The 24608-nt window shown below is 41.5% G+C and overlaps 2 protein-coding genes across 10 annotated transcripts in view; one reads left to right on the top strand and one right to left on the bottom strand.

The window, feature by feature from the left end:
* Positions 1-2825: 2825 nt before the first annotated feature.
* On the bottom strand, positions 2826-15789 carry slc16a3 (solute carrier family 16 member 3). Of its 3 annotated transcripts, none has more exons than XM_038736284.1 (6): positions 15714-15789; positions 9066-9321; positions 8839-8982; positions 7160-7764; positions 6742-6922; positions 5786-6108 (listed from the first exon to the last, which is right to left on the bottom strand). In XM_038736284.1, the coding sequence occupies exons 2-6, from the start codon at positions 9286-9288 to the stop codon at positions 5786-5788; spliced, it is 1476 nt and encodes a 491-aa protein (XP_038592212.1). In that variant the 5' UTR covers positions 9289-9321; positions 15714-15789. The 3 variants fall into 3 exon arrangements, with proteins under 3 accessions (XP_038592214.1, XP_038592212.1, XP_038592213.1); XM_038736285.1 differs by having other exon boundaries at positions 15615-15733; XM_038736286.1 differs by lacking the exon at positions 15714-15789 and having other exon boundaries at positions 2826-6108; positions 9066-9288.
* A 1304-nt stretch (positions 15790-17093) lies between these two features.
* ccdc57 (coiled-coil domain containing 57) overlaps positions 17094-24608 on the top strand; it is a 44244-nt gene continuing 36729 nt past the window's right edge. For 3 of the 7 annotated variants that reach the window (XM_038735802.1, XM_038735803.1, XM_038735799.1), the window contains exons 1-4: positions 17254-17591; positions 18955-19118; positions 22391-22513; positions 23112-23246. In XM_038735802.1, coding sequence (XP_038591730.1) covers positions 17589-17591; positions 18955-19118; positions 22391-22513; positions 23112-23246 — 425 coding nt within the window. In that variant the 5' untranslated portion in view covers positions 17254-17588. Of the gene's footprint in view, positions 17206-17251; positions 17592-18954; positions 19119-22390; positions 22514-23111; positions 23247-24608 lie in introns of those variants that run through there. The other 4 variants (XR_005447059.1, XR_005447058.1, XM_038735800.1 and 1 more) reach the window with 3 other exon arrangements.

Here is a 24608-nt window from a genome sequence, read left to right as displayed (position 1 = left end):
TACCAGTGAAGTGCTGGGAACCCTATTGTAATCGTTCTCGTTTTTATTTTTCATTAGGGGTCCAAGCCTGAGTGGACTGGGAAATCGCAAATGCAAGACATCGTGGTTCCCAGTACCAGCAGAGCTGGGAACCCTATTGTTTTCACTTGGATTTTTCGCTCACTTCTGCCTCTAGGGGATGCTACAAGCAAGGTCCATAGTTTGCACATTCAAATAGCTGTAACTCCCGCATACGAAGGCCAATATCAAAAACCTTATATCCACGCGTTCGAGGGATCGAGCTGAATCTCCTGGTATAGGCCATACCCCAATTCCGCCTAGTCTTTTTTTTTGGTACATTGTGAAAACTGAAAAACCTATTTTAATTAAATTAAGCACCAAACTTGGCACAGTTAATCTCTGGACCAAGCTGATGAAAGTCTGTAGAGGAAATTTTGATCCGCTATGAATTATAAGCAAACAAATGTCAATGTCATGTCAGATCATACCTTATCTGGCATGCCCTCCCGAGGGGCTGTGTGAAATTTGGAGAAGGGGTTGTAGCCAATTCTGTGGTCTGGTCGCTGCCACACCGACCACTGGTCGCTACAACAGTGTCTGAGGGAAGGCTCCTTTCCGTTCCTTGTTACACAAACTGTGGCTGTACACATTAAAAAAGGTCAGTTTCAAGTTTTTATACAGTCTATGGTTCCAAAGTAGACCTAAAGTGACCTTAGATCATTTAAATTATCTCAGCTGGCAGATGATACAATTTTTTTTGTCTATTAGAGAGGAATGAATCAAAGCAATTAGATGTGTTGTGGCAGCGACCACAATCTTTAGCGCCCCTAGTGGTAGCGACCAGTGGTCTGTGTGGCAGAGACCAGTGGTCTGTGTGGCAGAGACCAGTGGTCGGTGTGGCAGCGACCACAATCTTTCGCGCCCCTAGTGGTAGCGACCAGTGGTCTGTGTGGCAGAGACCAGTGGTCGGTGTGGCAGCGACCACAATCTTTCGCACCCCTAGTGGTAGCGACCAGTGGTCTGTGTGGCAGAGACCAGTGGTCGGTGTGGCAGCGACCACAATCTTTCGCGCCCCTAGTGGTAGCGACCAGTGGTCTGTGTGGCAGAGACCAGTGGTCGGTGTGGCAGCGACCACAATCTTTAGCGCCCCTAGTGGTAGCGACCAGTGGTCTGTGTGGCAGAGACCAGTGGTCGGTGTGGCAGCGACCACAATCTTTCGCACCCCTAGTGGTAGCGACCAGTGGTCTGTGTGGCAGAGACCAGTGGTCGGTGTGGCAGCGACCACAATCTTTCGCGCCCCTAGTGGTAGCGGCCAGCGGTCTGTGTGGCAGAGACCACAATCTTTCGCGCCCCTAGTGGTAGCGACCAGTGGTCTGTGTGGCAGAGACCAGTGGTCGGTGGGCAGCGACCACAATCTTTAGCGCCCCTAGTGGTAGCGACCAGTGGTCTGTGTGGCAGAGACCAGTGGTCGGTGGGCAGCGACCACAATCTTTAGCGCCCCTAGTGGTAGCGACCAGTGGTCTGTGTGGCAGAGACCAGTGGTCGGTGTGGCAGCGACAAGACCACAGAATTGGCTACAACCCCTGCTGATTTGGCGTCAATTGGACTCTAGGTGGCGCTATTAATTGGAAATCAAATAACACTCCCATAGACATACATTCATTTCAGCTCTCCATAACCGCAAGCCCCTTTCATTTATAACTCACTAAAAGTGTCACCCTTCATGGGGAAACAAATGGACGATTCGACACCTTACAGATCAAAGTGGGGTTTCTGCAGAAAGAATACCGTACGCTCCGTGACAGATGCAATGCACTGGATGCTTAAGAGGAGGTGGAATTTACGGGTCACTGGGAGAAAGTGCAGGAGAAAATGTCAAGAAAATTGTCGCAGATTTATTCAGCCAGGTGTCAGACATCGCAGATAAACTGGGCTACTCTGTGGACATCGCTCATAGGCTCGGTCCTCGCTCTGGAGAGCCACGTACCAGCCGCGCATCATTGTGCCTTTCTCGTCAAGAACCCACAGGGACAAGATTTGGAGGGATGCCAGAACTTCGTCCATACTCAAAGAAAGTAAATGCTCTGTACTTATATAGCGCCTTTCAAGTCTCTTTGACCACTCAAAGCGCTTTCACACTACATCCACCAGTCATACACTGAGCCTAAGTGCTCAAACAGAAACTAACATTCACACACTGGCAGAACAGCCACCAGAGGCAATTCGGGGTTCAGTATCTTGCCCAAGGACACTTTGACACACAACTAGGGGGAGCCGGGGATTGAACCGCTGACCTTCTGATTAACGGCCAACCCGCTCTATCTCCTGAGCCACAGCCACCCCAAGAAAGGAAAATCAGGATCATGCCACAAGAGACCAAGGATGCCAGGAACAAGCTGAACAGGCGAGGAAGGAGGGAAATGCCGCTCCTACACCATCTGCTGAAGAGGTGGTCGGATGCTTAGGCAGTAATAGGAACACACTGCTATTTCACGCACATATTAGCAGCGACGTCCTATTGGTTGGCTACGTGCACAATAAAAATTTCTGCGGGCAAGTGTGTGCATTTGATTGGAGGAAGTAATACCCATAGAGTCCAGTAGAGGGCTCCACCTGTGCTTATAGAACTAGGGTTACCATATCGTTACCTTTGTTCTTTCCATCTTCATAACAGCCGAGAAATTTGGTCTTGCCTCTAAGTAAGACTGATCATCTGAGGAATTCAAACAGCACTGCAGTCAAATGTCATCACTACCAAAGGCTTTACATGTGGATTTGAGCCTGTTGCTGAATGGAAGAAAGATGCCATGTTGTAGTCATTTTTCACAACTAAAATATTTTTATTTGGAAGAAACTGTAAATGTGGACAACACTCAGAAAAATAGCTGTGTCAAGTGCAGTTTGTGTGCCATATTTCTACACCCAGTGTCTGTTCAGCATTAGCTCAAAAAGATACACAGAAGGCATAGGGCACACAGCATCACAGCATCAGCACCACACCAACATGTAACACAGCAGGTCCTAGACACAGTATTAAGCAGACCTTTACAGACAATGTAGGACATACATTAGCTGGGTGTAGCAGTCCAGTAAGTTTGTCCCAGTGTCCTGCAGGTTGAGTGCCAAAAAATTCTGAATTATTTTTACAATCAGTTTTTGATATGAGTTGTCATCCTATTACATAAAATGTCAATAAATAAAGCAAAATAGTGCAAAAAACAGTGTACATTATTTAAAATTTGAGTGTGAAAAGTCAAGTCCACTTACTAGCTTTTCCGGGGCTTTTAACAGCTTCTACAGTCTTTATTAGCAGAGGAGGGGTAGTAACGAGTTACATTTACTCCCTTACATGTACTCAATAACTTCTTTTAGTAAACTGTACTTGTCAGAGTAGTTTTAATGCATCATACTTTTACTCTTAATTGAATAGTCTTTAAGAGAAAAATCATTACTTTTTAACTCCGCTACATTTGGATACATTCATTGCACATCCGCATGACTGTTAGAAGAGAATAATGGCTGAAGCTACATCATGTACAGCTTTCAAATGGCGCTAGCAGCTAATATTTAGTTTACAGATTAAAATCTAGCGCACGTGCAGCCAGCCTGGTCTCATCCCAGAGCGTCCGATACCGACGCTTTGTCAGGCTTTCTCAAAGCGTCGGTATCTGACACCCCGGGATCAGACCGAGCTGGTGCAGCGGGTTTCGGTTGTGAAGTCAGTAGGCTACACCATGCTGACACTGAGCTGACAGAGAGCAGTGTCTGCTGTGGTAATGCTAATATGTTTAATAATAAAAAGCTACACACATCATGCTTAAAAACTCCTCCTGCTCTCTACCTTAATGTAAATATTTAAGCTAACAGTGTAGCCTACTAGCAGTCTGCATTTAACTAGTCATGCTCATTGGTATAGCCTGATGCGACTGATGTGTTTCAACCAGATGATCTTCCTCGGGTAAACGTGAAGAAGTGATTAAATTAAATTATGAAACATCTCCAAAATTATCTCCTAATTTGATGTGTTTGGCAAATCGTTTCATCAATCATTTTTAAACAATCTTTACTTATTGGAGTTCTAACAGACTATAATATAAACTCAATAATTTGTAATCATACTTGATGGATACACACTAGGAATATTGTCCTGGTGTAAATGTAGTTTTAGTAAGTACTTTTGTACTCTTACTCAAGTAGTTATTTTGATGACCACTTTTACTGCTACTTGTTTCTGCAAATTAACAGTAGGGGTGACCGGGGTCAATTGTAACACACTCAATTTCTCCAATCAGAAACAAGCTAGAGTGATGACACTTAATCTGCACATGCTCAATAGGATTCTCTCTCTGCCTGTGGAAAAGGAGCAGGATCATATTTCACTAAATATAAATGTAAAGCCATATTAAAAAAGGGTGTATTAAAAGAAATGGATTTGTTCTAGTATCACCAATCAACAATTAACATAGGCCAACATTCTTTGTATAAAATAGTGTGTTTTGTTTGTGTTTAACAGAAAGTGTGAATATTATATAGGCCTAAGTCTGCAAAAGTAAAGTTCCTTTCATTGTCAGTTTGTCTGTATAGTGGACTATACCATCAACTACTTACTATGGTATAAGACCCAGCAAAACCAAAGAGAATGACTAGTTCACTTGTAAAAAGCAATTTTATGAAGTTAGAACAAATAACAGCAGAGGATACCTGACATCTAAAATAATTTGAACCATTTAAAAACTCTTATGTAACATTATTAGCTGTAAAGTATTTACTTTGAGGTAGCCTAGGCTTTTACCTGAGATGTAGTGGGTTAATACGACTTATTTTTCAGTGTTACAATTGCCCCTGGTCTACCCTGCTTTTACTTGTGTGTTTCCCCAAGGATTTTTCAACCCCGCGAAACTAGTAGTGTTGCGGAGTGGGTGTGTTACGGAAACGTGGTGTCATCATCGATGCAACACACTCATTCTTCTCCTTTCCTCTTCCACATTTTTATCACTAAAGTTACTATGGGATTGTAACTTCCTCTAGGTCTGCTTAATGGGGACCACCAGGAATCTCACAGGGCAATTCCCTTACCTGACTGCACTGTCAAAACTATCAAGGGGTCAACATTTACCCCAAACCATTCAACACCTTGAGATCTCTGCTGCTACACACTGAAGAAAAGACCCCCCGATGTACAGTTGATGAAAACTGAGCACCCCCATCTGGTGATACAGGCTATGAGATATGTTTGAAAGCTCCAGACAAAGCCAGTAAGTAGACCATGAGTGAAGTTTTTGTCAATGTATTTGAAATCTGTAGGAAATGGAAAATAGAATAGCTTTAGTCCTAAATGGTGAAAAGAGATATGTCTGAGAAAAATGGTGCTAACATAGGTATACAAAACTGGAAATCAACTTTTTTGTTCTGAATGCAGTGTGTCTAAGTAGACAGTAGTACAGCAGGTTTCTTACCCTATAAAGCTGCTATTTGTTCCAGTAAAGTTGGGCATTTCATGCCTTGTATGCCTACTATTTAAACAATACAGCAATTCTTAATTTAAGTCCAGTAATACATAATTGGATCAATATGTTGTATAGAACCAATTCAGGTGAAAACAGCTCTTAATTATCAAATGTCCCCAACTTATATCCATTATATGAAACTGTGATTTTCATTTAAAGGCTCTTTTCTTACCCTACTTTGTGCCCCCTCACTATCTGCTCCTTGCTCCTTTAATTTGACACAGGGCATCATCAGAACTTTTTATGAATCGTCTTGGTGCACATATTTATCTTATTCTTCATAATGATGTATTTTCCTCTCCACCCTCCACACCCATCTTCTCCACTATCACCTCCTCCCCTGCTTTTACAGCACTGACATTTCCATTCTCTTTTCCCTTAGGCTCCTCTTCGCCTTCATCATTTTCCTTGCTTTCCACCCCAAGGTACAGCCCCTCCTTCTCTGTAGCCGTCACCGCCATCTCCATCTTAGCCTCTGGATCTTGTTTCCTGCTGATGCAAAGGAAATTACCCATGGCAATGACGAAGGCCGACAGTGTGACCTCACAGCCCGCCAACAGGAAGACGTACATGTACTGATGGGTGGCATCCAAGAGGCGACCTGGTGGAGAGTACAAAAACATCTAATTATAAAAAAGTGATTTGCAGCACTAACGTGTCAAACCATTTATTGGATTTTCTTTTTTTACTTTCAGGGACAGTGGCACACCTACTTTACTTTACCTAAACGGACCTAGTTTGCTGTAAAGAGTGTCTACTGGGGCATCCCCATGGCTTTGGTTCAAAGGCCCTTTCAGACACAATGTGACAACGGTATCACAGCACTCTGAAACCCGTTTGTGCCATCGTAACAGCTCTTCACTGCTTGGTGAGCTTGCACCCAAAGTTCAACTAGGTTGGTCTGAACCCAGCAGCGAGTGCAGCTCAAATTGCATTGTGGCTGAAAGGGCCTTAAGACTGATTATGAACCACAACATCCCCAGGTCAAATCCACTTTTTGTTGTATAAAATGGCCGAACGAAAAAAGTGCCTTTTTGCAGAATGCAGTAAGATTCGGATGCTCTGGGACATAAAGTTTAAAAATTCTTTAAAAGATCTATAGATTTTCTGTTCAAAAGTGGTAAAAATAAATAAATTAAAGATGAGCCCTAAGTATTACATTCTCTCAGATGAACAAACATGTCAGTGAAGGTTGGGAGGCACAGATTAATATTTGTTCCTTCTGTGATCTGACCTGCTCCAGGAGGTCCCACTAGTACAGCCATAGCTTCCATTAGCAACACCAGGCCAATGGCGCTGGAGAACTTCTCTGTCCCTACAATAGCCATGAGGACCTCGAACTGTAGCGCTCCCACCATGCCATACGAAATACCAAAGAAGATACAGAACACCACCAGACCTGCATAGTTATTTGCCTGCAAGGAGAGAAACAGGAGATTGGACAACAGGTTTCTCTCATCTATCTACAACTACCGTGTTTTACCAGCCTGACTGTTATTATATACATTAGATGACATAATCTCTTTATTTTTAAATTCCAGTTTTGTCCTGTTTTCTCCCAGTAGGAGCAGGCAGGTCCAATTCTTTTACGTATGATTACAACAGACTTGGTCTGACTCTCCATTCTCCTTGTAATATTGCTGCATTGTTACCTGTGATCCTATGATGTCACTGCACCCATTGAAGATTATTGCAAAGCTGAACAGGTAGACACTTCTGGGCCGTACACACTTCATGCCTGCTATGAGTCCTGATGCAGGGCGAGCAAACATATCAACAAATCCCAATATGGTGAGCAGCAATGCCGACTTAGTATCCTCATAGCCGAGTCCTTTAGCATAGCTGACCACAAACACGGGGGGCACAAACAAGCCCAGCACCATAATAGAAGCTGCAATGGTATAGATGACAAATCCTCTGTCCTTGAACACACTGAAATCCAACAGTTTCTTTTTTGGCTTCTTCTCCTCCTCTGCAGCTGCCAGAGTGTTCTCCTTCTGCTCATGGGGTTTCTTAGGGGCCAACAAAGGCCTCATGAGGGCACCACAGGCACAGCAGTTGAGCAGCAACCCTCCTAGTATGAGGAACCCCCCCCTCCAGCCATACTGGTACTGGAGAATCTGTCCCAGTGGGGAGAGACAGCACAGTGCCACAGGGCTGCCTGCTGCTGCCAAGCCATTGGCCAGAGGACGTTTCTCAGAAAAGTAGCGATTCAGCATTATAAGAGATGGCTGGAAGTTCAATGCCAGACCCAGACCTGAGGAGAGACAGAACTGTTACAGAAATAATTTACTTTGCAAAACATATATGTTTAGCAGCAAGTTTTCTCAGTCTTTGTTGATGTTTTGTATTAAAAGGCTGTAGAAGGCTTCCTTTGCATTCCTGTTAACATTTCATAATCATTTTGGCTGTTTTTGTGTGATTCCACTGATGGTGAGCAGTACCTTAGACTTGTGTTAACAGGTTGAAACAGTAATGTTACAACATGAATGGGTGAATCATAATTCTGGCTTTGTTTCAACAGCTTAGAGCTGCAGTGAGTTTTCCAATCTTTGGTGCCATTATTTTCACCACTGTTCATCACTTGTGGCAAGTGTAATAATAGCTGTATGATCTGAAATACCCGGACTACATGGAGAATGTTGCGTTTCCTCAGTAGTGGTGTTGTAGCCATGTAGTTCACCCTAAAAGTTGCATTGGGAGAATATATTATATGGTCATTGAAATCTAAGGATGATCCACCTACCAGCATGAATGTGCTCAGGAATGTCCATGACAATCTGCAGGTAATATCATTGTGTATGTTGGCCTGGAGTAAAGCTCAGAGAGCCTAGGGTCATCCTCTGAGGAGCACGAATGTGTTCACTGAATTCACATGCTGTCAGTTTGGATATTTCCTCTGTACCAATTATTGTGCCCATATGTTTTTTGTCCACTTTGTGGTGCTCCCCTCTGGGAAGCAAGAATGTCCCCATCAAATTTAATGGCAACTTTGGAGACTAGTTCTCAAGATATGCTGCTGTGGACCAAGTCTTTGATAAATTGACAGACTGACTGACAAAACAGTTACAGGTACATTACTGTATTTATTTAAGACTTAGTTATCGCAGTTATCGTGGTGTGCACCTCAATGCTTTAATGATCTCACAGTAACTGGTCAAAATGTAGGTTCCTTTTTTCTTTGACCTTGCTTTTGTTATGTCTCCTCAATATTGCTGCTGTGTATTCTAATCATCATACTTAACAGAATGGATATGGATGTATCTACATGTCTGTCTCCTTGTTACATGTTTGTGTTTTTCCTATGTGTTCATGTATGTTGTGACTCCACCTGTAATAACTCCAGTGCAGAGGTAGATGTGTATCATGCTGGTGGCAAAGGAGGCCAGAATCATTCCCAGCGAGGCAAAGAGCCCTCCAACCATCATCACTGGTCGACAGCCAAACCTGTTCACAAGTACACTGCACAGAGGGCCTAAGAGAACACATGAATTAGAAAACTTTGTTGTATGGTATTTAGCAGTTAATCACTCCAGGATGTGTGTTGTTCTTGTGTACCTGTGCCATACAGCATGGCAAGCAGTATTGATGAGATCCAGGCGGTGTCGCTGTAGCCCACATCAAACTCTCTGATCAGCTCCTTGAAGAAGACACTGACAGCCTTGGGGAAAGCATAGGAAAAGCCAGTGATGACAAAGCAGCCAGCCAGCACTGCCCAACCCCAGCCTCCGTCTGGTGCCTTCACTCCAGGAGGTCCGTCGTCCACCACTGCTCCTCCCATGATGCTCTCTGACTGCTGTGTTGAGGTCAGTTGCTATAAACACAGTGGTAAAGAACTCACTTTAAACTTCAGTACAGACTTATCCTTGAAACTGTGGTGTCACTCTGCCTCATATTGCTTTCATATGTCCTTAAAATGTTCATGTCGAATTCTTTTGTCATGTCCTAGAGCATGTCATGTTTACTATAGATTAAAACTAGGAGGTCAAACAATATGTTCATAATTATTTAAATAGAAATCATTTGTGTGCAAGACAGTGCATTCACTATTGGTCACACAGCTACTGTAGTGTGATGGTAGAACAGGTTTCTCTCCACTGGACTTGTTAGCCTTTGAGGCTATTGTTTATAGGAGAGGTTGTTTTGTTTTTGTTTTTTACAGTACGACCACTTCTATTTCAAGAGGAGAGTGTGTGTGTTGTGTTAGTTGCGGTGAAGCATGTAAATATGGGAACATGGTATCTGCTGGGGGTCATTAATTGTTGACAGCTTATCAGGACAGATGAAGCTTCCTCCTGACACGTCCTCTTGTTTCCTGCACAGCCTTTTATCTCTGCTGTGTACCCTCACAATACTAGAATCCACTCTTGTCTCTCACACATTGCATTCATACATTCCACAATTATTTTCACATTCTAGTGTTTAAAGTGTCAGTGTGTGTAGTAAAATTGACCTTCTTGTATGTGTTTTTTTTCACGTATATCTATATTACCACAATCACAGTTATAGTTATAGAAGTTCATGTAATATTTTCTTATCTTATAAAATTAATTATTCTTATTTACTCAATCAGCCTGAGAACAAGATTGGCTTATGAATGACATCTGGGCTGCTGTTTTTAGCTGTTGTCAGTCACATTGCGTAAAAAACTTGCTTTGCTCCCCTTATGGCACATTCTGTAAATGCGGAAGAAGCTTTAATACACATGGTGTAATTGTTCTTCATGTGATAGACATAATTCCCTCTGTTACAGTAAATACTGTTTTGGGGCTTGTTTATCCTTTATGACAGATGATAGACCATACATACTATATTTATGTAGTATGTATGGTTATCTGATTATCTTTGATCAGGACATGTCGTTTAAGTCTCACATTAAGGAAATTTCAAGGACCTCCTTTTTTCACCTACGTATTATTGTGAACATCCTGTCTAAAAATGATGCAGAAAATCTAGTCCATGCATTTGTTATTTCTAGGCTGGATTACTGCAATTCCTTATTATCAGGCTGCTCGAAAAAGTCCGTTAAGACCCCTCAGCTGATCCAGAATGCTGCAGCACGTGTTCTGACAGGAACCAGGAAAAGAGATCACATTTCTCCTGTTTTAGCTTCTTTGCATTGGCTTCCAGTAAAATCCAGAATAGAATTTAAAATCATTCTTCTTACCTACAAAGCTCTTAATGGTCAGGCACCATCTTATCTTAAAGAGCTCATAGTACCTTACTACCCCACCAGAGCACTGCGCTCCCAGAATGCAGGGTTACTTGTGGTTCCTAGAGTCTCCAAAAGTAGACTAGGAGCCAGAGCGTTCAGCTATCAAGCTCCTCTCCTGTGGAACTAGGTTCCAGTTTGGGTTCAGGAGGCAGACACCATCTCCACATTTAAGAGTAGGCTTAAGACTTTCCTCTTTGATAAAGCTTATAGTTAGGGCTGGCTCAGGTTAGTCCTGAACCATCCCTTAGTTATGCTGCTATAGGCCTAGACTGCAGGGGGATTTCCTATGATGCACTGAGCTCCTCTCTCCTCTACTTTCTCTCCCTCTGTATGCAACCTCATCCCATTATTGCATGTTACTAACACAACTTCTCCCCTTTCTGGTAGTCTTGTGCTTTCTCGTCCCTCTCCTCTCTCCTCCTATCACTTCCTGCAGGTTTTCTGGCTCTGGAGCTGTGGAGTATGGATCTGTAGTTGCGGGTCACCTGCTGCCCCCGTGTTCCTGCTCGTCCGCTCTCTACTGCAACGACTATTGTTACTAGTCCTATTATTATTATTGTTATTATAATCATTAACATTACGATTGTTACCATTAACACTACTATAAATATCTGTACCATTTTTCATTTAGTTCTATAACAACATCACCTTTACTGTCTGTACCTCTGTGTGTATATTGTGTATGCTGCCTCCCTCCCCTCTCTCTCTCCTTCCATCCCTCTCTTTTTCTCTCTGTTCCTCTCCTGCCCCCCCCCCTCCCCCTCTCTCCCCTTCACCCCCAACCGGTCGAGGCAGATGGCCGCCCACCCTGAGCCATGGTTCTGCTCGAGGTTTCTGCCTCTTAAAAGGAAGTTTTTCCTTGCCTCTGTCGCCTAGTGCTTGCTCTTGGTGGGAACTGTTGGGCTTCTGTAAATAGCATCATAGAGTACGGTCTAGACCTGCTCTTTTATGAAAAGCGCTGTGAGATAACTGTTGTTGTGATTTGGCGCTATATAAATAAAACTGAATTGAAAAATTGAATTGAATTTATGATATTTGTAAAGCAGTGTAATCTATTTTAGAGATATTATATACATCTTCTCCTTATCTGATGGTTCCACATATCCTACATATTACATTACTTACATAAAAGATCAGTTCATTTTTCAGAAAGTAATTCCAGAGAGCAGGCTTCATTTATCTTTAGCAGTTTCTTCATTGCATTCATTTGACATTCATTGACAGTCTATTCGTGACAGGATATTTCATGATTGTTACTGACAAACTCAGGGAAGTTTGATCAATTCTTGGGTACTGCCAGCAGGGTGTGTTTTAAAGGATAGTTACACATAATAGGTACTAGTCACTAATAACATTCTGTCAGGGTTAGAGAAACATATGTAGCCCCTCCTAACTTGCTATCTGCTGCTGACCAGCATTAAGAACCTAGAACTTAACATAAAATGTACAAAGTCAAAGGAACACACAACGTCTTGCTTGAGATGTAACATATCTGTTCCTCCAACAGACCTTTCGGTTTCACGCCCTTTGCCGGCCACCTGATTCTGCTCCACTCTGTGCACATGTCCCTGATTTTCTCATTCACGCACACCATGCCTTCAATTAGCCCCAGCACATATATACCAGCCACTTTATCCACAGTAGGAACACGAGTGCAGCGACAAGGGTGAGAGTCCTCCAGCTTTCAGTCTCAAACACAGCCAACTTTGTTTATGATGTACTGCTATGCAAATATCCAGCAAATGCACAAATACAGACACTGAGAACATTGACATCAGTCTGGCACCTAACTCGAATCCCCCTCCCATCTGCCCAACCACATCATTCACACCGTCCATGAACCCAGTTTGACCATGCAGCATTCTTTTGGGAGCCCCAAGTATCACCACCCGTACTAAAATAAGACCCCTACATTCTGCATGCACGCGCACACACACACACACACACACACACATCCTTTCTCATCCCTGATCTGATATGCAGATGAGTGGCACATGCATGTGTATGTGTGAGAGAGACACAGAGACACTGTTAAACAGAAGAAATAATCTTCTCCAGCCTTTTACTGCATTTTACTAATTTCTATAACGCCAACCAACTTAACTAACATATATTGCTCTGTAGGTGCTGTATCAATTTAGTTTAATAAACTGTTGTCTTCCTGAAGTTGGCAGAGTGACCTTGCTATCCCTACCAGTTCTGAGCACACACTGTGCAGATGTCCTGATCGGTAGGTGTCACAACTGCCACAGCAAGGACATGACAAAGAACCCTTGACCATATCTAACTCACCAACACAAGCGGGAATCTAATATTTTATAAAAATACAAATTTCTCTTTAACAGCAAGGGGGCATGTAGAGAAAGCTGGAACTTGCTGGTGAGGGCTGAACATATTTACATTGAGATTTGATACAAAGTATTTATTCTAATTATATAATAAATACTTTTTTTAATCATGACAATGTATCAAATGATAATGCGAAAGGGGCCACTCTTAGTCATGAAGCCATAGTGAGAATTCTCGCCTGAATCTGCAGGAATATTTTCCACAAGTAAAATTTGCTTCATGCCGTTTACCACACAAAGTACATGTTGAGCTCCCTGTAAGCTCTTTTCTTTAGCTCTCTACCCTATTTTTTATTTTATTACTATCTTAATTCTTCATGTTGCTCTTCTGACACTTCCACCAAAACCAAATCCTTGTAAACATGGTCATGGTGAAAAAAGTCTGATTCTGATTGTGATTGTGAATGCTTGGAACCCCATCCTTTACAATACTTTAAGTTTTAATAAAGTACAACTTACAAAATTATACCAAGTACTTTGTCTTAAATCAAAAAGTCGAATGTTGCAGAATACAGTTCCCTCCAAAAGTATTGGAACGGTAAGGCAAATTCCTTTGTTTTTGTTGTTCACTGAAGGCATTTGGGTTTAAGATCAAAAGATGAGTATGAGACAAGAGTTCAGAATTTCCTGGTATTCACATCTAGATGTGTTAAACAACTCAGGACATACCACCCTTTGTTTGAACCCACCCATTTTTCAAGTGAGCAAAACTATTGGAACATGTGACTGACAGATGTTTCTTGTTGCCCAGGTGTTGCCTTTTAGATTGATTGTCCAAACATTAAATAGCTAAGTTTTCATCCTTGGTTCAAACCTATAAAGACTGCATTTCCTGTTAAAGAGGATAAACCCACATGAAGACCAGAGAGCTGTCTATGGGAGAAAAGCAAGCCACCGTCAAGCTGAGAAAAGAAGGAAAATCGAGCAGAGCCATTGGACAAACATTGGGCATAGCAAGCACGACAATTTGGAACGTCCTGAAAAAGAAAGAAACTACTGGTGTACTGAGCAACAGACGTCCAACAGGAAGGCCAAGGAAAACAACAGTAGTTGATGACAGAAATATGGTGAGAGCTGTGAAGAAAACCCCCAAAACATCAGGAAGTGACATCAGCAACAACCTCCACAGTGCAGGGTGAAGGTATCACAATCCACTGTTGGAAGAAGACTCAGAGAGCAGAAATATAGAGGCCACACCACAAGATGCAAACCACTCATCAGCAGGAAGAATCGGAAGGCCAGATTGAAATTTGCAAAGAAGTACAGAGATGAGCTGCAATAGTTCTGGAACATGATCTTATGGACGGATGAGACCAAGATTAATCTCTAGCGTAGTGATGGAAAGGCCAAAGTATGGAGAAAGAAAGGAACTGCTTCTGATCCGAAGCATGGTGGAGGTAATGTCATGGCTTGGGTGTGCATGGCTGCTTCTGGAACAGGCTCATTAATATTTATTGATGATGTAACTGATGATGGTAGCAGCAGAATGAATTCAGAATTCAATTCACGGAGAAATGCACTGAAACTAATGGGGAGGAAGTTTATCCTGCAGCAGGACAATGACCCAAAGCACACTGCCAACAAAACAAAGGACTTCATCAGGGGAAAAAGTGGAAGGTTTTAGACTGGCCAAGTCAATCAGCTGACTTTAACCCAACAGAGCTGCATTTCACCTCCTCAAGAGGAGACTGAAGGGAGAAACACCCCGAAACAAACAAGAACTGAAAGAAGCTGCGGTAAAAGCCTGGAATAGCATCACAAATGAAGAATGCAACAGTTTGGTGATGTCGATGGATCGCAGGCTTGAGGCAGTTTTTGCAAGCAAGGGTTATGCCACCAAATATTAAATGTTATTTACTTTAAGATTATTTGTTCCATTACTTTTGCTCACCTAAGAATGCTGTGGTCTAATACAAACGCTGATATATGTCCTGAGTTGTTTAACACATCTAGATGTGAATACCAGGAAATAAAAGCTGAAATTCTGAACTCTTGTCTCATACTCAACTTTTGATCTTAAACCCAAATGTCTTCAGTGAACAACAAAAACAAATGAATTTGGCTTACCGTTCCAATACCTTTGGAGAGGACTGTATATAGTAGTAGTAGTACCCCTCCTGCGTTAAGACACTCTTACTTGATTGAGCATCTCCTCTCATGCAAAGTTAAAACACGTTTATAAAGTGTTTAAAATACTTTTTTCACATCAGGGGAATTAATCAGCAGTATGAGACTGTGCAGTTTTGAACTGTCCGTTTAGTGGACTTGATGAGCAGACTTGTAGCCTACATCTCCAGGTTTATTAAAACGGAAAAATGATGATGTCTAGTCCTGACATCATCAGCCTCAGGGATGCAGCCGAGCGCACGTAGGCAGTCTACTGGTAGACTACTACTTACAATCAGGGGAGATCAGCAACAATAACATGTTATAGTTACACTATCCGGAGGCTACGCGTTTCTAACAGAGAAGGTTATTATACTAGACGTTTATATCGGCTATTCGGAACGTAAAGCGCGCTATTCTGCTTTGCTTCCAGCCTACCTGTTACTCTGGCGGTCACGAAACACACTCCAAAAAGGCAGAAACAGATGCATGTACACCACCATTTTTTGAAGGAGTGGGGGTCACACGGTAGCCTACCTGCTGAGGTGCTGTTTCACTCGTACATAAATCGCGTGTGGCGTGTACCCGCTTCAGTCGCTGTCTGTATACCGGTGCAGACAGAAACCCCGCCTCACCCCGCCCCCTCCTGCATAAATGAAACATCTTCTAATGGGACCTCTGCCACTGTCTAATTTTGATGCATTTTGCCACTTGCATCTAATTGGAATTAATTTGGCAACAAGCATATACAGAGAGGCCTATACTCACACAGTTTCTGAAGAAAACGGAAGCAACATCAGAGCAGTGATTCACCAGGCCGTTAATGAGGTTAAGACTTAAGATAGTGGCATTTGCCCTGGTGGTCCCAATTTCTGCTTAATGTTTACACTCCATTATGATGATAATAACCTCAACCTTAGAATATGGCACCCCCCCTGAACTAAGCACGTGTTTATAAACAGTCCAGCTGACAGTTCACTATTGCCCCTTTTCCACTGCATGGTACCAGCTCAACTCGCCTCGTCTCCACTCGCCTTGACTTGGCTCGCCCTTTTTGGTATTCCACTGGGAAAAAGTTGTACCTATACAGGCTTCCTGGTACTTAGAAAGCTGAGTTGAGCTGAGGCAATACTAAAATGTGACGTGAAAACACTGCAGACTACTGAGAGAATCGTCACTTATCACTGCATTATCATTGCACATGCCAGACAGGGGCCATCAACATAAGGTTTTATATTTCGTACATTATTTCATTACTAAATACACTTCTGAGAAGTTTTGAGGCAATAAATTAACTGTGTAGATTTTGAATATTGGCAGTTTTACGAAAATTGAAGTCGGATCAAAAATGTGCTGTTTTTTGAGTTGAGCTGCCGAGCTAACGAGTCGCTAAGCCAGTCACCTCACAGACCGCTCTGGTCCCACAGTCACAAAAACCACTGCAGACAACTCCAGACTTTTGTACCACTTATTTGTCTTGAAACATTTAACTTATCAAGACAGCTAATGTGTGTGAGTAGCGTGTGTGTGCGTTGAATATTACATTAAGGTAGTTGTGTGTGGCGTTGCTTTGATGACCAGCTACATTACTATCTCTTCCGTGAAGAAAGTAAAAAAAAGTAAAATGAAACGTCACACTCACAACAGTTAGTTAAAGCTGTACTTTATACTGTTTATTAGCACTTCTGTGTACTTGTGACTCATATAAATGTTCGTGCACAAAGTGCTGTCCAACAGCTGTCTGTGGACGTGTTGCTACAGTGTTTAGTGTGAGTAAATTCCGCACAATCAGTTTTTTTAAATCAACCGGCGTATCATTAGCTAACCTGACTAGTAAACAAACAACTGGCTGAGCGACGTTTTCCAACTTGTTAACTGGAAAGCCGTCAACTCGGGTGTGACGTCATTCCCAGCTCCGACCTGCGACTTCCGAGGTAAATGGAACGCAGCATTAAGTGTGGCTTAGTCATGCGGCAAAACCCTGGATATATCTGCGGCTTCAGTGACTGCCGGGCACACATTCACACAGGTATAGTGTTGCCTGGTTTTAGTTGTGCTCTTAGATAAAACAGAACAAAGTAAACCGGGTTTAATAAATTCCAGAATTTCATTTTAGTGCAGTAGGACCAGGAAGCATTGTCTATCTCTGTAGCTGGGGAAGAATTTGACAGACGTACGGTTGCCATGGAAAACATTTGCATCAGAGGAACGAGCAAAGTGTTCAAGTTGGCGTTAACGTTACTTAACGTCAAATTAATCTCTTAAATTGTTATTATCTAAGCGTGATATGTATGTTTGGCCGCTAAATGTCGTGTTGACTGTGAAGTAACGTTAGAACATTACGAGCTCAAACGGCTGCCTACTCATTCTGCAGAGGCCTACCGTCGAGTGCCACGTTAAAGCTTCTGTATCATGGTAAGTTAGGCAAACTAAGTGCATGTTCATTTAGTGTGTTATCTGTTAACGGTAGTAATAGTTTGTAAAGTACATGTTTTTTTAATACATCAATTATTAGACAATTATACAATCATCAAATATTTTGTTGTTTCTTGTGGAAACCAAACAGTTAACTCTAAACTCGGATGCTTGTTTACCAGCCAGCTTTAACATTACCCACATAAGATAGACAAGACAAGTTTATTTGTATAGCACATTTCAGCAACAAGCAATTCAAATATAAGCAACATAGGGAAATGAATATAGTCACGTCAGGTCACATCTGGTTCTAAAAAAAACAAGATAGTGACGGCCATAATGCCAAACCCAAGGCTTCAGAACGGTAGTCTACACACGCATTCAAGGTGGCTACGACCACTTCTTTTATACAGCCTTTTATACGTTCTGCTTCCTGAACACTTTGTTGACGTCCATCTCCAGGATGGAGAAAGTTGTTGTTGTGGTGGGAAAGGGTGGAGCATCTGGTGTGGGCAGTTGTGGACCATCCCATTGACTTTCAAAGCAACAGTAGAACTTATTCAGAGGGCTGTTTCACAAAAGCAGATTGTAGAAATCCAGGATAACAGATAAAGCAAGGCTTGACCTAGTGTGAGCAGTGTATCCTGGCTTTATCAGTTTCACAAAGGCCAAACCAGGCTCAGTAGGAGCGACTATTTCAAGCCAGGTTCAATCCCCCACTGTGATCTATCCACCATTGTGTCTCAAGCAAGACACTTAACCCCTAGTTGCTCCAGAGGCGTGCGACCTCTGACATATATTGTAAGTCTCTTTGGATAAAAGCGTCAGATAAATGTAAATCTTGGTTTTGTGAAACAGCCCACAGGCTACATCCACACTATGTTTTTGTTGTAAAACTCCGGGGTAGTGTATTAGTGTGGACAAGTGAAAACAGAGGACTTTGGAAACAATGACACAGACACTCATGTTTGGCTTCCTGATTGGGTCTTATCAGTCATGCAAAGCAAAAAACACAATGGTACTGAGTGTGTTTTTGTTTTTAATTTAATTAATATTTTGTACTGTGCAAATAACACACACTTGCACCGTGCATGTTGCCGTATTTTCAGTTGTTTTAATATAAACCGAAATCTATTCTGATACTGTGCTAAAACGCTGGTGTGGACATTTAAAACTCTGTTTTACAACAAAAACTTCCAGGTTCCAGGTGCAAGGCGTTAGTGGAGTGTTGTGCTTTAGGTTTTTAGTTGGTGATCGGCTGAGCCCTCTCCAGAGAGAAGATCCTTTTTCCTCTTGCGACCTTAGTCTGTGAACCAGTGTTGTAACTCACCTGGTGTGTGGTGCCCTATATTGTGGTTCCTAGGTGTACTGCGGTTCCACCATGCAGTCAGAAGAGGACAGTGGAATAGGAAACCTAGAGGCCCAGCTGGCCTGTAAAGAGAGGGAGTGGAAGGAGCTCCAGGCTGCAAGGTTTCACCAACTGGAGAATTCCCTCAAAAAGGCCCAGGAGGAGTGGTCTTCCCTCAGGTACCACGTCTACGTCCACCTCACATCAGAATAACAGTAAATGTGAACTTCAACTATGTGCCTCAGCTTTTAGTAGGAAATAATATAATAATAATTTCATGTAAAGCACACTGACTTTACTTGTTACGAAAGGTAAATATAAATAGAATTGCCTTACGTTAAGTGTGAAAGTTTAATAATCAAGTCTCCAGTAAACTGAAATTATATCTTTTTGGCATGACACTAGTTTAAACATTTGAACTTTTAACTCTCATTTCAACATCAACACCTGTTGAGGAATCTATCCATGCAGATAGCTTTGGTTTTATTTATACAAGTTTTGAAATATGTGTCAAAGATATCTGCCTCCAACCCAATACAATGGAGGTCTATGAATTATCAAGAGTAACCAGCACGTTGTATCTAGAATAACCCATTGCCATTGCATGCTATTGAAATGTTTAAATGTTTGTTTTTCAATTTCATCCACCTCCATTGTATTTGGGTAGTGGCAGATATCTCAGAGAAAATATGGCATAAGTAAATATGTGACAAAATGTGTTTTTTTTGAACGATAGACTCAGAAACAGCTTTATTGGCCAAATATTTTTACGCATAAAAGGAATTTCATTCTGGTGTCCAATGTACTTACACAAACAGTTCCAAGAACATTGGGCCTCATGCAAGAACCAATTGCATGAGTATATTCGTTCTTAAGCAGGATGCACAAATTATTCAATTCAATTCAATTCAATTTTATTTATATAGCGCCAAATCACAACAACAGTTATCTCACAGTGCTTTTCATAAAAGAGCAGGTCTAGACCGTACTCTCTAATTATGTAAAATAGTTTGTTTTCTCATACTTTTCTCTTGCTGTAGGTGTGAACGAAAGACTTTTATGTTTATGAATGTTTAAATATGTTTCTTTTTTCACCTGCTTGTATGAATGTAATAGTTAAAAATGTTTGTTTGACGTTGTTAACCTTTTTTTTAGCTGTGTGTCTCTGTCTTACTGAACAATTGGGCCTCATGCAAAAACATTTTTAATTCTAACCTTAAATCTTAAATCTCTTTTTCTGTTAGGTTTGTTCATACAAGTGTTCCAAATCAGATTCACCAAACTCTCTTAACTAGACAAACTTGTTGTAAATCACTTGTTTCAGGCTGATGAATGTCACCTGTACCACTACTACTTTTTAACGTTTTTGTATTTCAGTGTGAACATTGTGTTGGCTCCTTCTCCCTCTGAAGTTCCTTCAAACCAAATATTGTGATCTATAGATTTTTCTTCTGGCCACTCACTTGCATTTGGTCAATGTAACTATTATCGGCCGGATTTCAAACTACGATGAGACTTTATATTGGGAGGAAATTCATAATCTTGTAGAGTGGTGCTCAGAGAACAACATGCTGCTCAGAGAACAACATGCTGCTCAACATCAACAAAACTAAGGAGCTGATCATTGATTTCAGGAAGAAGGAGATACAGACACACACTCCTGTCTACATCAGTGGTGCTGATGTGGAGCAGGTGAACAGTTTCAGGTTCCTGGGAATCAGCATCACAGAGAACCTGACATGGTCGTCTCACATCTCCACACTGGTGAAAAAAGCTTAGAAACGACTGGATTTCTTGAGGAAGCTTAAGAAGGCCAAATTCCCACGCCAAGTTCTTGTCAGCTTTTACAGAGGAGCAATAGAAAGCATCCTGACTAGAAGCATCATAAAGCATCTTTCCTCTCTTTCTTCTCTAATGTTTCCTCCGGCTTGTCCGCTTGTTTTGACAGGAGATGTCTGGCTGGTGGTGCAGTTAGTTAGTGATCAGTCTCTGGAGCCGCACCTCCATCCCAATAGTGGGTTTGAATCCTGCAGCTGGCACCAGTGTTAACTGGTTTTAGCTTTAAACATCTGTATCCTATGGTGTTTGTACTTAATCGTAACAGACTAAATATGGAGGGATGGACTTAGCCTGCTCTATATCACCCTGTGCCTCAGAATTCCCATGGCGGTGAAGAAAGTTTTGTTAAAATTTGCTAATAAGTCTCCTATTTGTTTGAAACACAAAAGTTACTTTGTGATTTATGTTTTGTTAAACGTGTCTGCTTAGAATATAGTGTTTTTTGTTGGTAATTGTCATTCTTGTGGTGGTTTCCTATTGAAACCAGGAGTGAAGTGCCAGATAAAGAGACAGTCCTCAGAGTACTACTTCTTGTGCATGACATTGATTTGAGTCATGATATATTAATATTAAAGCTTGCAAATTTACAGAGCTGTAAATGTGGAGTCCTTACTGACTTTCAGGGGTTACTTTCAAAATTCTATGGTGTCAGTCTTTTTAATTGCAATCATTATTAACATGATATTAAGTCTTTCACAGCACAATTCTTTGGCTGTTCATTCATTTTATTCTTCAACAGCGGAGTAGCCATCAGAGAAAATATGTTTATAAGCAAAACATGCCTTCATTGGTGCTTAGGAGCCATTTTTTGTCAGAATAAGACATGATTGACAAAGAGACTTGAAAGCCTTCCCTTCACAGTGTATCTGAGTAGTCCGGAGGTGGAGGTCTTGCTCTTGCTCCGGATCCAGAGATTGATGGACAAAACCCTGCTCACAGCATGTTAACGAAAAGGGGGCCAAACTTAACACATATGTTTGCTGAACAAGTGTGCAGCACATCATTGAGTCTCTTAGCTGATGGAGCCGCACCGACAGAGGTAGCAATTGCAAAAAATAGCTGGCAGCCCTCACATGCATTTTCTTAAGGAAATGCCCATTCTAGTGATTAATGTATTTCTGTCATAGGTGATCATAGTTTCCGTTTTAAAAAAAAAAGAGAAAAAAAGATTAAAAACAAATATATATAGCAAAAATTAAGGGCTACTGGTCGCTGCGTTGACACGCACTGCCGTTGCCATGGAGAAAAAGATTATAAGGAGGTGTAGGGAGGTTCGGCCTGCGTTGATGAGTCAAACCTGTTGAAAAACTGGTTTAACTCATTGGAGTCTCCCTTTATCACCTCTACTGCTCCTTCTGAGAGCTGTATCAGATTTGCTGTGGTTGGGAGGCGCTGTATGCCTCCAAACATTTGCATACATTAAGACCAAAGTCTCATCCCTGCTGTAGGTTACATTCTGTGTGATGTTAAAATGGGTATGATTGTGGAGCATTTGAAGCAGGGGGGACTTCACACTGCTCTAGTGATCTGTTGAAGATTTGTGTAAAGGCAAAGTGTCTTTCTTTTTGAGCTCAGTAACCTTTAATTCATAATTTTTAACTTAATTTGTCAGTGAACGCCACCTGCAACTGAGGGAAGATTTCCAGTTCAACCTGGCCATCCTGGATGAAAGAGACAGAGAGCTGGAGAGATATGATATCATATTTGCCAAAGCTTTGACTGTGGAGCACAACAGGTACAATTCATCTTAATACAAACTCGTGGAAGGTATAGTTCATGTGTGACATTTAGAAAAGACTGTAAAATAGCAATAGACCATAACAAAATATAATTAATGAATTAATTATGCACATGTATTCACTGTAAGTGCAAATTGTGCCAAATCTGTGGTGGTGAGTTTGACTGTGACAGTTAATCCAATCCTGACATATGACTAGGCTTACCCAGAAACTGTTCAGTGGTTTTAACTGACAGTTATGAAGCTTTTCATTCAAGTTTTTGCACTGAAAGTGTCTTTTTGTTATCTGAAATGCACTTAAAATCAAATGTAATATTATTTATTTAGCAATGTTATCAAATTGATTCATGATCTGGTAATTGACAAATTGATCAATCAACTGATCATCTTGGCAGAAGCAATAATTTAATTTTTCTGTTCCTTTGTTGATTTTCAAGTACATTGGATTTTTCTCATATACTGCTACATGGCAAAAGCACTGTGCTGATAGCATGCAGGCTGGGTGACTTTGTGAAACCAGTGCTCCCCTTGTTAATGCATTGGTAATGGCCCCAGCAAATACAGTGACTGTCTGAAAAGCTGGTGTCACTTACAGGCAGGAGGAACTGAATCAGCTCCGTATGCATGTTGGCAGACTGGAGGAGCAGAGAGCCAGAGAGATCGAGGAGAGGCAGGAAGAGCTCAATAAAAGTGCTGCTCAGTACAGGCTGCAGCTGGATGAGCTCAAGCGGTGAGTTGGGGGAGGAAACTGAGAACCTAAAGGTCAGCTTTCTGAATTGAACCAGGATGATACATTGTTTTAATTATTCAACTGGTCTGGTTTGTGTTCACAAAGGCAAAACTCAAATGATCCAGAAATTGTAAACATACGCCATGTGATGGAACGAATCTGTGTATTGTTCATTCTTTGAAGATTCTGTTTGAAAACTGAATTGTTTTTTTACATTTTAAAACCAGAACAACGTCTGCCTCCCTCCCCAGATTCCTCACACATTCACAAACATAGCCTATTCCTTTTCAAGTTGCGTCTCATATCTACTGTGGTTAAGATGACTGTATAAGTGAGCACTACATTAAATTACTTACTTCACATCAAACTGGGTTCAATCTACACCAAAAATAGTAGCCTCTACTATCTACTGGCTATTTGCTTTGCCTGCATGCCACTGTATCCAGTCATATATGAATTAACAACGTCAGTGTCCAGGTAACATTTTGTTTAGAGCTGATCTAAAACAACTGGTTACCTGAGCGGTCTTAGACGTTTATTAAGTGAAGACACAAAGCAACTTCCTGGTTACACAAATCGAACTCCTTAAATATCAAAATCAATATTTTTAATACATATATTTAATACAGGAAAACAAAAAAGTCTGATATTTTTACTTTCTGTTTTTCCGTTCTGTTTTTAAAGGTTCAGTGTGTAATATTTCTGAGGATTTATTGACAGAAATGCAATATAATATCCATTACCTTAGAATGAGCCATTTTTATCTACATAATCGCGGGTCCCCCCTTCCATGGACGTCACCATGTTGCGTCATGTTTCTACAGTAGCTCAAAACGGACAAACAGCACTACAGAGCACAGAGTTTCATCATTACGTTCTTCTTGTTCTACTTCTGGTAGAATTCAGGCAGTGTAGACACTACCTTGAATACGTATGTTAGAAGAAGAAGTAGTAATAATATACAGCAGGGGTCGGCAAAAAAGTTTTGCATCCGAGCAATATTTTCAACCATTAGAGAATATAAGACATAATATTCACTACTATCAACATGGTGTTTGGTTAGCTCAGTCGGTAAAGTGCATGTCTCACACCCTGAGGGTTGTGAGTTTGGGGACACCTTTTTTTTTCTCTCTCTTCAACAAATGGATTCTGCAGCGACTGCTTCTCACATTACGGCACATGTATCATTTCCTCAGTATCTGCAGGCAGAGGACATTTAGGGGAATCACGTTTTCTGATGGCTTTTTCAGAGGTGTGTCAAGCAGGCAGCAGACTCTTTTAATATCGTTCAGAACTTTTCAAAGTAAAAGCTCAGTTCAACCCCAACTACAGCATTACAGTAAACAAGCTAATTGCGCTTTT

This window comes from Micropterus salmoides, unplaced genomic scaffold, assembly GCF_014851395.1.
Source record: "Micropterus salmoides isolate LMB-PRFRI ecotype aquatic unplaced genomic scaffold, ASM1485139v1 Ms_hic_scaffold_21, whole genome shotgun sequence".
Classification (NCBI taxonomy): Eukaryota; Metazoa; Chordata; class Actinopteri; order Centrarchiformes; family Centrarchidae; genus Micropterus; species Micropterus salmoides.
Note: the sequence above shows the minus strand (reverse complement) of the source record. Positions and strands in the feature narration are given on the sequence as shown.